The 18,197-nt window shown below is 36.3% G+C and overlaps 1 protein-coding gene across 1 annotated transcript in view; it reads left to right on the top strand.

The window, feature by feature from the left end:
• Positions 1 to 18,197, top strand: part of unc5db (unc-5 netrin receptor Db) — a gene marked incomplete at its 3' end in the record, with an annotated part of 185,903 nt that overhangs the window by 116,973 nt on the left and 50,733 nt on the right. Inside the window, 4 exon segments of the mRNA XM_024274532.2 lie at positions 6,305 to 6,485; positions 7,078 to 7,245; positions 14,962 to 15,126; positions 16,573 to 16,605. Of these exon segments, the coding sequence (XP_024130300.1) occupies positions 6,305 to 6,485; positions 7,078 to 7,245; positions 14,962 to 15,126; positions 16,573 to 16,605 (547 nt within the window).

The raw sequence follows: 18,197 nt of genomic DNA, 5'->3' as shown, positions 1-18,197 counted from the left end.
CTTGGTGAATCCTTTCATTTCTAGAAGGAGACGTTTGTGACAAACAGTAGCTAGGATGCAGCACGGTGTCAAAACTGGAAAGGGTCGACCAGTGGCATACATGCCTCTTTTAAGTCACACATTTTTCAGTATAAAATTAAATATGATCATTAAATATTGGAAGGTGGTGTGAAAAGATGTATTTGCAAATACATGACACCACAGCTTATGGCTTTGCAAGTCCTCCCACTAAGAAATTGTGGTAGGTGGTCAGGGATGAGGACCGTTCAATAGGTCGATTGCACACAAAGGCAGGAGGCGTGGCTCACAGGTAAAAATAAAACTTTTATTACAACAATTCTAAAAACACAATTAAAAAGAATTCAATAAAAAAAAACACAATCACACAGAACTAAATGTGGGAAGGTCAGTTATCTGAGGCCCATTTTAGCTAGGAAGGTGGAGGCCCCCAAAATAAAAACAACAAATATAATTCCCCACACTCATGTGATATTGTACACTCACACGTGAATCCCTTCACCAGGACACAACACTTGAATTGGGGGAAAGCCTCCACCTGGGCACCAGACTGGGTCCTCAGCACTGAGGGAAAGGGGCAAACAAATAATTAAAATTCCCACACCCGCACACGAGAAACCATAAAAAGAAAAAGAAAACCTTTAGGGGTAAGTGGGAGCTGAGCTGCTCATGTATCTCCACTTCACCAAATTAAAACAAAACACAGCGCCCATCCAGCCATTAAAACCACAACCTTAAGAGCGGACAGCTAAAAAGGTATTGAGTTAAAAGTCTGAACATAAAAACTGCTCCTGTTCCCCGGGTCCTTTTCCGGTGGGGGACAGAGTCTGGGAGTGCCCTGGTATTCCTTCATGCACCACCGACGGACGTAGCAGCGGATAGCCACCCCAACAGAACCCTCGACGTACACAACACGATTAAGAACAACCGAGCAGGTGAAGTCATCCAGAAATCCGTATAAATAAGCAGCAGCTGTCACTGAGAGCGCCAGAAAGTCCCAGATGATGGAAGACATTAAATTAAATAAGAAAGAAGACAGCTAACAGGGAAGTGCGAGGCTTTGAGCACTGCTGACTCACCAGACTGTTCGTCACCTGAGAAGGACAAAACAACGGCACGTGAATTGCAGAGGCTCTATTTAAGCTCGGTTTTGGTTTTGTTGTTATTCCGGAGCTACGAAATAAAACAGTAATGTGAAGCCTGCTGGCAGCTTCCAGTAGGCAGCCTACCACAGCAGCATACCTGAGATGCGAACTGGAAGTGGGCGGTTCCACAGACCAGAAGATTTGTAGTGGATTTGTAGTGGAGAAAGGAAGACTTTGGCCTGTCCATGGCCTTTGCTGAATCACATTTCTTTGCTTTTCCAAACAGTGGGTTGTTATCTTAACAAAATCTGGATGAATGCAGTTTTAAGCCTAATTTCTTAAATGTCCTCCATCATAAAAAAATGCTGTTAAATACCTCCAAAACACGATTTTCAATGGAGTGGGTCTTATAACTGTTCCAAACATTCTATTGGGTTTACTTTTGCATGAGAGTTCACCATTTGTCCTCACATCCTCTGAGTTTGGTGGTTCTTGCAAAGTATCTGCTGTTTCCTGTGCTGCGCTATTTTAGACTAAAGTCACTGCTGTTGTTCTTGGAATCTATCAAGTATGAGGTTTTTTGTTTTGTTTTTTTCCCCAAATTGCTTCAAATATTACCAGTTTTGACTTTGAACTTCAGATCATTTCTAGTTCCTCTAGCGGCCAATGGTAATTCTTCACCCTAATGTTCCTAACATTAGGATTCCACCTTCTGCTGTTCAGCCATCATCATCTTGTCCATTTGAAATCTGAATTTTAGAGGGAGAATACCTGATGTATTCAGTTTCTAAAATTACTGCTGTATTAAAGATGAAAAAGGTGTTGATAATTGATTCTTTATAATACAATTGTACAGTGTTAAAAAATCTGTGGATCAAATTTGAGACAGTGGGTCTTTTTTCCTGAAAATTCATATTAATATTTTTGTGTCTAAAACTAACAACAGTTGCGCACAAAAAACTTATCATAAATATCATAATTAATGTGATCTATATCAATAAAAAATAAAGAACAAATGTTTTTTTTGTGGATTTCATTAAAGGGTTTACAAAACATCTTAATTAAAAAAAATCTGTTAGCTATTTAATGTGGGTTTTAGAGGGTTTAGTCATTTTTTTTCACAAAACAAATTGAAGTAAAAACTATAGGCATCTGTTTTTATTGTTTCACTGTTTCATTTTTTTTCCTTTAAAAGAAGAAGAAAAGCTAAATAGTGGCAATCAATATTTTTTGTAGTGAATACTAAAACACAGTGGTAAATTATATAGAAGTATAATCTTAAAAAAACAATTTTAAAATTAAATGCCTCATTATCAATTCAAAACCCTTTGAGACAGACTTTTCTCATTTGATTGAATTATGTGCTGTGATTAGCAATAGGACATTAATAAATTAATGAAAATAATTAAAGCCATTGGACTCTGGTCTTTATTCCACTAATTAGAATGACTTTAAATGCACCTTTTGGCTCTAACATTTTCTCTAATTTTTATCTTGCTTTATTTTCTGTTTTTTTTCTCCTATTTTTTAAGCAGCAAATGTAAACAGACATATAATTGCCAGATGCTAAGCCATGTAATATTTACAATATCTACATTTACCTGTTCAACTGTTACTTGCATTGGAATATTTGACCACAATATCTGTACTTACTCTTTGGTAAGTACTGCACTTGTTTACTTTCTGTATTACTGACTGCTAAGTACTTTTGTGACATGAAAACAAAAAAGCTTTGCCCTCTTTTGCCCAGTACTGATACCCTAACCTTAACTCGATACTGGTTCACATCTGGTTTGAACTGAGTCTGGTACTGGTTAGGATCTCAGGTACTGGTTAGGTTAGGGTCCAGCACTTCATCCGGTTCACAACTGGTACCAGTTAGGGTCCAGTACCAGTTTGGATACTAGTACACGTCGCGGTACTGGAGTGGTTCTGGTTCACGACCCGGAGGTTGGGGACCCGTGATTTCATGGGAACATCCAGTACGTTGAAGAACGTTGAGTTGAGAACACCGAAAACATCAAAAAGTTACGCGGAAGTGTCCAAACCAAACGTCAATATGTGACGACAATCATGGAGATTTAAAGGCAACCTCCGTAACTTCTGGTCCAATCAGTAGCCACACCTGTTGCCTGAAAATACTAAACACAGAAAGACACACAAAGAACCACAAAAACAGCAAGGTTTCCCTCTGTGAGGCACATTCAACCTAGAATAATAGAAAAATCTCTACATTTGTATTTCTCCTCTTCCCAGGTCATTATTGTAAATAAGAACATGTTCTTAATAGCTCACCTGGTTCAATAAAGGTAAAAAATATAGCTACATTATCAGTACTACCCTAATTTCCTTAAAAAGATGCATTTTCCAGCCCTCTAAGAATGATATAATGTTGTTTCGTGTATGAAGGTGCTAGAATGCTTCCTATAATTCCATCAGCACAGCCCATTCTGCCATGCTATAAATGTAATTTGCAAACACAACGATGCAGCTCTCTTTCCAGGCTAGAAGCAGTGAAGCATGACTAAGTTTGTAATTCATAATGAGTTTTCCTCTCAGTTACCGGTAATTTGTTATAGTGCTTCTTCTGACTGGCTAATTATGTTAGGGATGGCTGTTGTGCAGTCAAGAAATGGCTGATCAGTAGGATGGAAATATGAGAAAAATATGAGATCTGCATTTTAGAACGTGTGAGCGGTGAGTTCACGGAGCAACGTGGCGTCTGGGCGTCACGAGGAAAAAAAGCGGAGTCCTTTCTTCTGTGGGCTGCTTCCTACAACTTCTGTTAATCAAACTGTTCACCTGCTGGTTAACTGGTTATAAAACAAAACATATTGGGTGCTGTTGTTGTACTTTTTGCTCAAGACTTTAGTTATGGTTCCCACAAAATAGGAGATTCTCAGACTTTTTATGTTTTAACTAATGTTTCCATATGCATTTTTGTTCAGCACCTTGTGTTCAACAGGAAGTTGATGGATTATGCTATATAAATAATATGATTAATTGACTTCATTAAAGTCTATTAATCAATGGAGGTGAGACGAAAACATAAGCAGGACCTTAGACAGTATATAATGTATGGATTATCCATCCAGTATTGATAATCTTTGACATCACCTACAGCTCGTGTCAAAGTCATGGGTAATTCTATCCGACCCTCCAGATCATTTTATTTTATTGTTATTAATGACCCGATGTTGTCTTCCGCTCATTTCTAACTTGTATAATTTTGACAAAATATATTTTTATGGAGAGTGAAATATAAAAGTCATTTAAGGTTTAAGTTATTTTATCTTGGAATAATATTCCTAACTTTTTATTATTCATAATTATGTAAAAAAGTTTTGGTTTTAAAGTTTAAAAATTACCATTCTGCTTTCTTTTTGGACTATTTTGGCATTTACTAAGATTTTTTTGGCTATTTTGGAGTTTAGCTAATATTTACATGTTAGCTGTTTTGGGTCATTTAGGCTTTTTTCAGTTTTTTAGAATATTTTGATGTTAAGTGATTTTTTTTTTCAGCTGCATCCTAGCTGTTCTTGCTAACCTACATTTTTCTTTTTTTTTTCTGGCTAATTTGGTATTTATCTAATATTTTAGCTGACTATGAACTTCAGTGTTTTCACCTATCAATTTCCTGGAGTTTTTCTGGATTTATTTATAAACAGCAGGAACAATTCATCATAAATTCTGGAGTTCTACACAAAAAAATTAAATGATTCTTCCAATACTTTTCATCATAAACTTACACAAAGTAAAAATTGTTCTTTAAATCACACTGTGTTTAAAAAAGAACGGAAGTCTGAATAAAATCTGAGAGTTTTCTTTAGTTATGTCTCCATGTAGAAATCACAAGTAAACATGTAACAGCAGACAGTTACAAATACATGACCTAAAGTTTCTGACTTTTAATAAATAAAATAGTTTATTTGCATGAATAATCGGAGCAATATGAAAGTTATTAAACTGGCGGGCAGGGGCTCTTGGTAAAGAACATAAAGAACTGGTGCTGGGCCGCTGCACGCCGTGATGAAGACGTTGACTACCACAATGATGAAGACAGAGACGGTGTGTGGGTCAGAACACAACGAAGTTACAGAGAAAAGCACCTGACTACCTCAGTCTGGAGGAGATGTACACAGATATGTTTTTCAGCTTGATGCATTTCTAAAAAATGAGCATAAGTGTGTAAAGATGGTCAATTTATCTTTCATTTCATAGATATCCTAATGTGAGGATCTGGAAGGTAAACATAAACCAATCCAAAAAAGAAAACACCAGAAGGAGGTTCTGAGGTTTCTGAAGGTTCTGGAGCTTCTTGTTAGTACAGAGGTCCTGAGGTTCTCGATGTTCCTGGAGCTTCTTGGTCAGGAGATCCCTCTGCATCAATGTTTGATCTTCAAGATGTCACAGAGTTGCTCACAGAGATAAAGCTTATTAAATCATTGAGCAAAATAATAATTAAAAAAAATCAGGAGTTCAAATTTCTGTTTTATTATTGCAGTAATATACAGAAAAATTAAAATGATTTTTCTCCACGTTATGTGACTGCAGTGTCTCTTTAGGGCTTTTACACAACTGCTTAATAGTTTTTTTTTTTTTTTTTTTTTTTAAACACGAGTTTACACACTGTACTGGTAAATACAAAATAACAAATGATTAAAATGAAAAATCCACTGACATAATAGTTTTAAAAAGTCTAATGAAATATTTCCATAAAATGTATTTGAAATTAAAACAAAAGCAAACATTTTTTATAAGGTAGTGGGCTATAAAATAGTCACTAACCTTATTAAGTTAATCTCAAATAAAACCAAAATAAATAAATATTTATGGGGAAAAAAAATGTCAAGATAACTTCTTCTGACTCAGTGCTCTGTCAGAGCTAAAGCTAACAACATGAATCTGAAGAAATGGATCTAAATACTTTCTGGATTTTATCTGCTACAACTGTTGTGTCAAAGTAGTAAACTCTGTCAGAAGTTATACCCGTATTTTTGACAATAACTATTCATTTTCTTTTAGTAAAAGCATCTTATCCTAAATTAGCCAAACAAAGCTCAGTTTTTGTCACTGATAAGTACAGTAACTTTGCCCAACAGTAGCTAGCTAGCTAGCAGGACGTTAAACTTGAGGAAAAAAGGAAAAACAACAAACAAAACTATCTCATGTTTTGGTCTCTCACTGTTTCTCTCACGTAGGTGGAATGGTTAAAAAACGAGGAGTTGGTGAGCTCTCTGACTGATGACAACATCGACTCACGGGCCGACCAAAACCTCATCATCAACGAGGCGCGTCTGTCAGACTCGGGCAACTACACGTGTCTGGCCAGCAACATCGTGGCCAAACGACGCAGCGCCACAGCCACCGTCATCGTCTTTGGTACGCCGTCCTGCACTCATTGGCTGCAGCAGCACATTATGGAGAACCAACACAATGTCCAGGATCAATTTGTTTGGCTTTCTGATTAGGAAACGCCTCCATTTTTTTTAGAGTAATACTCTCCATTCATTTGAATGAATGTATATTTAGGCCTATTAAGAAGCTCTCATTTAAAATCAATGTGTAATTTATGAAAAGACCCAAGGCACTGTATCTTGATCAAATTCTAAATGAGTGTTGCTCATTAACTATTTATTATTTCCCTGTAGTCTTGCAGGGTGGGTGCAGATGCTTAAACCCACATGCTAAAGATGTAACTTCTACATATGGAACAGTGATTATAGTGTAAAAGGCTTTACTGTCTAGAGTTGCTTGACTTTATCCAGGGAAAACTGGAACTGTATGTTTGAAAAATGGAGCTGTACATCTACCAACCTGCTGCTGCAGTTCTGCTTCACTGTGCCTCTGAGCCAGCATATACATCATCCTCAATCCTAGTTAGAGCACTTAATTACGCCTGAGCTGTGAAGATAGAAAACATGCTGCTTTTTCACTGAATGCAGACGCTTTTCCTGGAACTTCTTCTCTCCAGTGAATGGCGGCTGGTCTCTGTGGACAGAGTGGTCCCCCTGCAGTGTGCCCTGTGGCTGGGGTGTCCAGAAGCGATCGCGGACCTGCACAAACCCCGCCCCTCTGAACGGGGGGGCCTTCTGTGAGGGGATGTCTGTGCAGAAGATCACCTGCAACGCCCTCTGTCCAGGTCAGTATCTAGATTAGATTAGATTAGATTGGGTTGGATTAGATTAGGTTAGGGTTGGTTCAATAAAATTAGATTAGATTTCATTAGATTAGATTTTGTAAGGTTAGGTTAGGTTAGATTTTATTAGGTTAGACTAGATCAGATTTTGTCAGGTTAGATTAGATTTCATTTTGTTAGGTTAGGTTAGATTTCATTTTGTTAGGTTAGGTTAGGTTAGATTTTATTTGGTTAGACTAGATCAGACTTCGTTAGGTTCAGTTAGATTAAATTTTATCAGTTTAGGTTAGGTTAGATTAGATTTTGTTAGGTTAGATTAGATTAGATTAGGTTAGATTAGATTTTGTTAGGTTAGGTTGGATTATTTTTTTTTAGATTAGGTTATGTTAGGTTAGGTTAGATTTTGTTAGGTTATATTAGATTAAATTTTGCCAGATTAGATTATTTTCGATTACGTTAGGTTAGGTTAGGTTAGGTTAGATTAGATATCGTTAGGTTAGGTTAGATTAGATATTATCAGGTTTGATTAGATTTTATTTCGTTAGGTTAGGTTAGGTTAGATTTTGTTAGGTTAGATTTGATTAGATTAGATTTCGTTAGGTTAGGTTAGGTTAGATTTCGTTAGGTTAGGTTAGATTAGATATTATCAGGTTTGATTAGATTTGATTTCGTTAGGTTTTTAGAGTAGATTACAAATAATTTATTTTCAAGCACTCAAAGCAAGAGTAATGCAAAAAAACAACACAGGTTTACACCCCTATAAAGTCAGGTCAAACACAGAAGAATTAGACACCAAATGATAGATTATCTGAAAGGACGTGGGAGGAATCAAATTTATATAATCCCACCTCGGCTCTTCTTCTGCAAAGCTACTACAAAGAAAATACAAAACTAGTTTCTATTGTGAATAAAATGGATTCATCAAGAGAAAAGCAGAAATTCCTGTATTTATGTTTCACTTACAATTTATGCTTAAATGAAAAGCAGTTTACATGGCTTACATGAACATCTGAAGAAAGATCTGACCTTTCTGAGTCAGAGTTGTCAGGAATCTTTTCAATGAGAAACAGAAGATTCTAACAAGTTATTTGAGCCAAGAATTCAGTGTATTCGATTTAGAAACCAGCAACAATAGCCTGGAATGTCTAATTAAGACCAGAAATTTCTGAGCTGAGATTTCAGCATTTTATTTAGTTGAGGAAAACTTTTTTTTTACACTTATGCAGATGTTTTAAGGTTGTAAAACCCATGACTAAACACTTTATACTTTTTTCTGAGACAGACAGAAACATTTTCAAACTTTTCTCTTTTGTTTAAACTTTCAAAGTTCAAACCTTCATAGAAAAACGAGTCCAGTATTATAAATCGAGTGATTGATCTGGTTTATTTCTAGCATAGATTACAATACAGGACAAAAACAGATTTTTCAAACTCATTACAGAAATAGTGAAATGCATTGACTAGAAAATGGAAAACAAACAAAGACACACTTATGATTCATTAAATATAGTAATTATTAGCTAAAGTCAAGCAGACTTTAACTGAATGCTTTAAAAAGAGTGGGAAAAAGCGAACTTGTATAATCCAGCCCCTATACTTAGTTACTTCATTTTAAAGTTTTTACAAAGTTTTTGTAATCTGGTATAAGCCTGGTAATAAAAGAAAACAAAGACTTATGTAGATTTGACAAGTTGAACTCATTCTTTACAGAATACAGATTGACTGACATGCTCTACGGCCAATCAGGATGCAGAACACAATGTAAACAATAAACAAATCATGCAAAATTGCACCCAAAAAAAAATAAAATAAAATAATTGAAAAGGCAAGATCAATAAAGGTGACCCACTTCATATCATGGGACCAGTACGTTAGAAAAATTCCATCACTCTCTCCTCTTTGTTTGTTTTTTTACATCTGATTACATCTTCAAGCTCTCCCCATCATCCTCTCCACCAATCAGTCCAAAGTTTGACAAGAATATACACTACAATACATAATAGAATAAAACTTTATTGACCTAAAATGACCAAATATACAAAATAATATCATAATAATCTAATTACCTAACATTTCAAAAAACAAATTCTCTTTTTAAGGTCAAATTTCCAACTTAGGTTGCCTAATATTGCATAACATCCATCCTCTCCACTGCAGGAAAAGTACAAAAACAACAGAAAGAAATAAAACATGATTTTCTTAATACAACAGTTATTGTGTTGAAAGTTCCAGAAGTTATCAACATTAAAACGACACAAACATGCATTTTTGTATTTCAAGTTACTAATTTCTTGCAACATATTTAACACATACAACTTGTTTTTTGACGTCTACAAATAAATGACCTTAAATTTCTGCTTCATCAGCATGAAGGATGCTCAGTAGATTAGGGACAGCATTTATTCTTAGATATATTAGTGCATTCCTGTGGAAAATACTACAATAGAGAGAAAAAGGAACAAAAAATCAGGTAAACGTCACAGACGACTTAAAGTGACAAGCATCCGTTTAAAAGGTAAAATGTTTCAGTATGAAGTCCAAGGTTAAGAGGGAGGGCGTCCTTCTGTGTAATATACACATCAGCAGAAATGAGAGTCATAAATTAGACTGCTACAGCAGCCCTGTAGTGGTGCTTAAGCGGCAGTATTGCTCTATTATAAGGGTCTAGCTGTAAGCTTTGTTTCAGAGAATCCAATGTTCACTTGTCTGAATGTGCAAAAACGTAGTTTCTCATTGGACTGAATCACAGACGTGAGCTGGGGTTCAAGGTGAGTGTGTTGGTCGTGATGCTCAGAGACGGTGAACAGCCCAAACACAAAAAATAAATAGTAGAATCTAATGGTTTCCTAGAACACAATATGTTCTGTATATTCCACACTATAAGGTTTTTTCTTTTAATTTATTTGTATTTGTGCCTTATAATCCGAAGCACCTTACATATAGATTAATGCTGGTCCTGTTTATTGATGTCGAAGTGATTTTGCTCTGTAGAAACGTCGGTCTGTTTTTAATGAGTTACATCCAAGGCTGTGTATTTTTGTGAATACGCTAGCGGTGTTGAACTGTGTTTACATGTTATTAGCATGCTAACTCCACACAGAACGGCCCCATTGAGACTTGAACTGGAGCCAAAAGTACTAACCACTGTGCCTCTGTGCAGCCTGTGGTTAGATGGAGTTTTTGAATTTGAGGACACATCAGCAATAACATGTTAGAATTGTCGTTGCTCTCCAAATCAGTTTGGGTTTGTTATTAAAGTTTTGGAAGTTTGGTCTGTTTCTGCAGACAGGAGTTCAGGGAGATGCAGCACCAGGTGAAGGTAGAGGCGGCAAAAGCCAAACAAACGGTGTCTGACAGGTTGGACACAAAGGAGGCAGAGGTGGAGCTTTACAAGTTAGACAGATAAACAGAGATAGAAGGATGTGCAGCAGGTTCAAGTGTTCAAGGACTGGAATGGAAGCGTGTTATCAGGTCCCAAAAGTGTGATGGAAAGATGGAAGGAGAACTGGGAACGGATGAGGAACGGGTTAAAGGAGGATGGAAAGATTTGTCAGGAAGAAGACATTGGAGAGGATGAAGTGGGACATACCTGTGGAGGTATGGAAAAGTTTAGGAGGGGTAGAGGTAGACTTTTACACAAAGTATCATGTACAATTTCAAGCAGGAGTAAAAAGAGAACGCTTTTAAAACTATAAAGAATGATTGTATCAATCAAGAGAAGGGAAAGTTAACAATTAATATTATAATCTAAATCAGACTAATGTTTGGTTTCATTCTGGTGACATTTCAGGACAAAGTCAGAATAGAGGAATTAATAATATTTAGTAAGAGTAGTCACTGGAAACTTAATGGGTTCATAAGGTTGCTGGAGCCTATCCAGCTATTGTTGGACAAAGGTGGGGTACACACTAGATGGGACGCCAGTTCATCACAGGGCTTACGGGAAACTACTGGGTGGATTTTTAGTGTAGTGGATTTTCTGAGCAATGAATCGTTGCATATATGACGAGGGATGTCCTGATCCAACACATTCTCACTACCAAGTCATCACATATTGATGTTTGATCCGGTACTGGACCCGTTGTGGAGGTTGGGGCCTGGGATTTAATGGGAACATCCAGCAGGTCAAAAAATGACGAGTTAGGGACACCCTAAACGTCATTTTTGGATGTCCAGGGGTCCTTCACCAAAAGTCAATATGTGACGAGTTGGGAGTGAGAATGTGTTGAAATCAGGGATTTTTGGTTATCGGATTCAGAGTCATTTGAATTTGAGTATCTACTGGTACCAAGCCCCGATACCTTTTAACATATTTGAAAAAATGAATACATTAAAAAAAAATCATTTTCAGGTTATTTTGATTTCATTACAGTTTGATGTAAGGGCAAAAAGAAAACATACTTGGCCTTTAAATGCCTTTAATTGTGAAAAGTGTTGGGAAAAACTTCTGTGAAGTGCTGATCTTTTTTTCTGTTAAAATCCACTTGAAGGTCATTGTTTGCTTTAAGACAAACCGATAAAATTCTGGTTTCATTTTCTGCTGCACTTCACAGTAATACATTGTGGTGATCTGTTCACTGTGCAGACTTGTATTTTCAATAATAAGCTTGAAATATGCCCCGCTGATCATAATGAGAGTTAATTAAATATTCAATCACTAATCGAGGGACAACATGCAACTTCGATCGAATCATCAACCACATGATCACATAATCAGGACATCCCTAAATGTAACTCACAATATATTTCAATCATATCATCATCATCATCATCATCTTTATTTATAAAGCGCTTTAACACAATTTTAAAATTGAAACAAAGCGCTGAACATTAAAAACTAAAAAGCGTAATAAAACAAATGTAATAAAATAAGTGAATAAAGATAAAAACAACATAATAAAAGGTAAGAACATGATAAAAGAAAACACAGAAGGTAAGAAACATACAATAAAATTTGAAAGTAAACAATAAAGTCCCAAACAAGTATAAAAACAGTTTATGAATTAAACATTTTAAGAGTTTGATGCTTTTTTTTATCTCACTAAAAGGATGACGTTTCAGTTTAAATGCTTTTTAAAAATAGGATACCAGCTGATGAAATGGAAGTTCATCTTTAAGGATACATTTTAAAGTTAACTCATGTTATTTCTTATTTTAGCATATCTAATTCTGTTTTTTCAAAATCACTCGTTTTGAAAAAGTCACACAAGCGGGGGTATTTTGGCGAACAGAATCAGCTCTAAACCTTTTTTTTTAATAAATAAATCATTTGGTATTTTCTATATCTGGCTCTAATAAGGTTCATGCTGTGAATAAAAAGAAAAAAAAACATAAAATTAGTGGATGACACTGATGAGTGTGTCACAGTTTCCAGGTAGCAGCTTTAAGCTGCCAATTAAAGGTGTCAACATGAATGCAGCCTTTGTGTGGGACGGCAGGTGGCCTCTGAGGCACGCATGTCATGTGACGAGCCTTCACGCACAGGATCAGACAGAAGCTTCTGTTATAACAGATAAACAGAAGTATCATCAATATGGCCCGAAAGCCTCACAGGATTGGTAAAATTGGCAAAAGTAAAAGTTTTTTTTCTGTTGTCAGGGATCATCGTTGCCTTCGTGGGTGGAAAGGTTGAGGCGTAGGCTGCCTTAACTCTGAGCTGACATATCGGTCTTGGCTTGATGCACCTGAGACAGACTTGTTGAGATGAATCCAGAATTGAGGAGGTCAAAAGGCTGATTGGCAGCTTAACAAGACACACAACAGATGTGGTCTTTCAGAATAAAGTTTGATACAGTTCTGAAACTTTAAAAGGAGTGGGCTGTTTGTGGAAAGCAGTCTGTGGACATCCTCCACCTGTGTGTGGTTGCTGGTTCTCCCTACTTTGCTGTGGTCTGCTGGGGGAGCGTTGCAGTAAAGAGGACACTTGAAGGATTAACAGGATTATCTGTGAGGTTGGACAGATTAAAAGATGGAGACTGTCTCTTTCTGGGGCCAGAGGAAGATGGAGGAGCACAGTACAAAATGCTCTTCACATATTCTGTCTATCAGACTGAGTTATCCATAAGACTCATTCAGCTGCAAGTCTAAAAGAACAGTCAATATTCTACATATAATATACATAAAATCTTCTAATATGTTAAATCTTTTTTGTAGTTTTGGTTTTAAAAGTAGCTTATATCATGTATAAATTACATAGCATACTTAAAATTAATTCAGTACTATTTAGTATTTAATTTCTTAACCTTGTAAAGCCTGAACCAGTGACAGAAAATTCCAATCCTTTGAACAAACTAACAAAAAAATCAAATATATTTTTTCCTTTATGAGTTTCAATTTGTATCATATTTGATACAGCAGGTCACATAGCTAAATTTTTTTTTCTTTTCTGGACTAAGAAAAACCTTGTGAGAACCAAACAAATACAAGAAATGTTTCATTTCAAACATAAAAAGTGTTACCATAACAGAGCAAGGAAAAGGAATTGGCTGTGTGGATCTCTGGAAAAGCATTTCAGTTTTTTGCACATTTTGCAGTTCTCAACCTTTTTTTTTTTTGCATGGTGGTATTCTTGAAAACAATTCCCGCACTTGTTCAGGTCATACTTTATGACCTCTACCTTTACTCATAGTACCAACAGAAATCTGAAGGGATTTCTGCCTAGGCTACATATTTTTAGGTCTCTTCTGTAGCGAAACACTGTCACAGTGTGCCACGAAATGTAAATGTAGCATCTGTGCATCTGCAATTGATCTTGTCAGTGGAGATAGCATATCAAGAAGGTCAACAGCTTCTTGTGAGCAGCCGTGGTGCATTCAGTGGCGGCGTGGAAGTTCTCATACTGGTTTCTGTGGTTCAACGTTGTCACAGAACTCTGTTACCCTACACAGACAGAAAGAAGGTTGAAAGTTTCGGAAAATTCCTTTTCTATGCTGAGAGGCTCGCTAGCATCGGAGTCGGTTGGTCTTTTTTCACGATGTCCAATTTTTCCAGAAAAGTCCATCTTAAGAACGGCCCAATAAATCTAACTGAATCCACTTTTCCGCCTACTTCTATTGATAACTGCAAAACAGAGAGTAATTCAATCAAAAATCAAGGGTAGCTACAGCCTACAATAGATGTGTCAAAGTCAAGGCCCGGGGGCCGGATCCAGAGCCGGCCCTCCCGATGATTTTATTGTAATTAATGGCCTGATGTTATCTAGCGCTTATTTCTAACTGGCATAAATTTGACTAAATGTATTTGAATGGAGAATAAAATATTTAAAATTATTTAAGGTTTATGCTGTTATTCATAATTATGTTAAGAATGTACATTTTTAAAGTTTTACAATTTTCGTTTTAGGGTGTTCAATAAATGTTTAACCTGTTTCGTGTGTTTTGGATTTTGTCCATCTGCGATTGAGTTTGACACCCTTGACCTGAAGTACAGAATTATGATGTCATCTACTGCCCTCATGAAACTACAGAGACTCTAACTCAAATTCTGATTGGTTGAATCAACATAAACATGTTTAATCCATAAATGGCTATGGTTTAATCAGCTGTATTTTTTATGAAAAGTTGGAAGTGAGGATGGAAGTACTTAAGCATTTGTCACATGGAAGTTCCTAAAAGAATTAGAATCATTTTTTGAAGTTCAGTGCCTTCATTGGCTCACTCTTTTTGAATCCGTCTCTGTTTGTGATCATTCATCTGTGCTGCTTTTCTTTTCTCATTACAGTTGATGGAGGCTGGGACGAGTGGAGTGAATGGACATTGTGCAACAGTTTGTGTGGAAGGCACCGCACTCGGGAGTGCAGCTCTCCAGCACCTAGACATCGAGGCAAAATGTGTGAAGGGAACAGCCAGGCCACTGAGAACTGCACAGATGGGCTGTGTACCCAGAGTAAGCCCTCTTTTTTCTGGTTCTGGGTATCATTGTCTTACGGTTTAATGGTTTATTCCCAATATTCATCCATTTGCACACACTGTACCATAGCTGATTTATGTTTGTTAAAAAGTATCTATCAGGAAAAACATATTTTTTCTACTTTTAACTCTGCATGAGCTTAGCATATAGCAGGGGTGTCAAACTGAATCGCACAGGGGGCCAAAATCCAAAACACATCTTAGGTTGTGAGCAGAACACGATAAACATTTACTAAACACTCTAAGACTACATTTTAAAAACTTTAAAACCATAACTTTTTAAAATAATAATGAACTAGATATATAGCTTTACCTGCATTAATACTAGTGTAGATGTAAGCTGAATTTAGCCGCTGAAGATGATAGCGCTGATAGCTGAAGATGCTGAAATTGATAGCTAAAAATGCTAAAGCTGATAGCCAGCTAAAATATTAGCTAAATGCCAAATTAGCTTAAAAAACAAAAGGAAAAAACTTAGATATGGCCAAAACAGTTTGCTTGTAGCTAAAAAAATCTCTATACTTCAAAATATCCTAAAAACTGAAAAACAGTCTAAATTAGCCAAAGCAGCTAGCATGTAAATATTAGCCTAACTCCAAAACAGCCACAAAAAAAAACTTAAAAAGAAAATTAGCTAAAACAGCTAGCATGTAGCTGAAATATTAGCCTAACTCCAAAACAGCCACAAAAAAAAAAACTTAAAAATAAAATTAGCTAAAACAGCTAGCATGTAGCTGAAATATTAGCTGAACTCCAAAATAGCCTAAAAAAAATCATGGTAAATGCCAAAATAGTCCAAAAAGCTCACAGAATGCCAGTTTTTAAAACTTTACAACCATAGCTTTTTAACATAAATATGTAAAATAAAAAGGCAGAAATATTATAAAATAATCAATTTAATCAACCTTAAATAATGTTCAATATTTTACTCTCCATAAACATTTATTTTGTCAAAATTACACCAGTTAGAAATAAGTGCAATCTAACATTGGGCCATTAATAAAATAACAAAATGATCTGGAGGGTTGGATATAATTACCTGGAGGGCCGGATCCGGCCCCCGGGCCTTGACTTTGACACATGTGACATATAGTAAGCCATAAAAAGAGTTTTGCAAGAATTTTATAAACCTTTGCATTGCATGTTACTTGTTATTCTTCTTTTTCAAAAAAAAAAAAAAAAAATGAAATTCCGTACTTCATTGCTATATTGATGAATTCTATAATATCTTACAATACGATTCAATGAGTTACTTTTCTTAAATTCTGTCTGACACAGTTCAAGTGTATCTATGATAAACATTACAGACCAAACTCATCTTTTTGACTTGCAGAATCTTGGACTGAAATACTTTTTCGCCCTACTGTATATTTACACTCTCTTCACCTTTTTTGTCTTCTGTTTTGCCTCTTTGTTTTTGCAGATCGAAACCTGCTACATGAAGTCAAACCTCAAAGTGAGTCTTTTATTTTGGATTTCTTTTATCCTGTCGTCCTCTACAGTCAGCTTCTCTTCAAGAACCTCCTTAGAAAAGGCTACAAACAGAAACTCCATGAATTACCGCTGCTTACTTAATCTCAGCTAACCCTATGTTAAAAACATCTTATGCGTTCACATCATTAGCCGTTCCTTGGCTTTTTATGACAGCCGTGACATCACAGCTGTGCTTCTGCCATGAGTCAAGATATATATTGGCTGTGACAAGTGAACATGTGCTATGTTGTGCAGGATTAATGGCTTGTAATCATTGCAAATGAGCTAATTTGTCCAATTTACTGCAGCGTCCCACTGGTCCTTTGGCAGCTTTCAATCACTCGTTGGCATTAGCCTAATTTAATGTACGTTGGACTCCACCGCTGCCTGTGTGCTCTCTTTGACTAACTGATTCCATGTGAGTCGACGCCTTTTGGAGGCAAAATGGGATGTTTTGATTCTAATAGTTGGAAGCAATCACCCTTGCAAGAAAGCTTTGCAGTTATTGCTCAATGCAATAACTGCAGGGAGCTGACGGCCTTTTTTGTTCTTTACTGAGAGCAGCTTAAAATAATGGATAGATTAATGTTTTATGCTGTTGGATAACTGGTATCTCCTTGTCCTCACCTTCCAACTTCTTTTAATTTAAAGCTGGTGCGTGTTAAAGGTGTCACAACGAATGTCTGCATTTACCTTCAATCATTTACATAGTGATGGCATTTTTTTCACTCCTTTAAATGATTATTTTGCATTACATTTATTATGTTTAATACAGTAGAATCCAATCTCTTTATGTGTGATGCTCTGTTTTCGTCCAATTTGTAAAAATATAAATATAATCGTTTATTTTTTTCTTTTCCCTTTACCAGATTCGAAATAATTACAGAAAGAAGCAGGTTCTAATATTGAGCTGAGGTCCTTTTTGGCCTAAAACATTTAATGTAAAAATATGCTTAAATCCCACTCTGATCAGCTTTTTATCTGTTTCAAACGCATTCCTAGTGTTCTCTTAATTATGATTATGACTATTTTGGCCAAAAAGAAACCAAAAACTGTTGTTTCCTTGGACAAAGTTTCAGCAGAGCGGCAGGAGTCCATTAGAAATTCACCTCTGACTTGTGGGCTGGATTGTTGTGTGGAGTAAGCCTGCCCACAGTTCCCATCATCCTTTTGTTTACATGCTCTTTTACCAGCTTACAGCCCCTTACTTCCCCAACCTAACATTACAAGTGAAAAATAAATGGGAAGCATTAGAGTTTTGAATCAGATTCCAGCTCAGACGAGGAAAACAGACGTCATGGATCTATTTGTCTGGAAGTGGATGCTTTGGAATGGAGTGCAGCAGGGAGCTCGTGGCCTGACTAGCGTATTTTCTATGTAACAAATACGATCTTTCTCTAACAGGATTATTTCGTCCTCTCCTGACGGCATGTTGGAAATAAAGGTTCGATCGTTCAAGTGTTCAGTGGGCTTTGTCCAGTGTGGGTTCCTGGGAAAAGACCCTTCATGCTACTGCCTAACTATGTAGTCAACTTTAAGGGGGCCCAAATTTAGGTGTCCCTGTGCCGGTCCCCA

Source organism: Oryzias melastigma, linkage group LG9 (assembly GCF_002922805.2).
Source record: "Oryzias melastigma strain HK-1 linkage group LG9, ASM292280v2, whole genome shotgun sequence".
In the NCBI taxonomy this organism is placed as follows: Eukaryota; Metazoa; Chordata; class Actinopteri; order Beloniformes; family Adrianichthyidae; genus Oryzias; species Oryzias melastigma.
The sequence above is the reverse complement of the archived record's forward strand: the minus strand, read 5'-3'. Positions and strand labels throughout refer to the sequence as shown.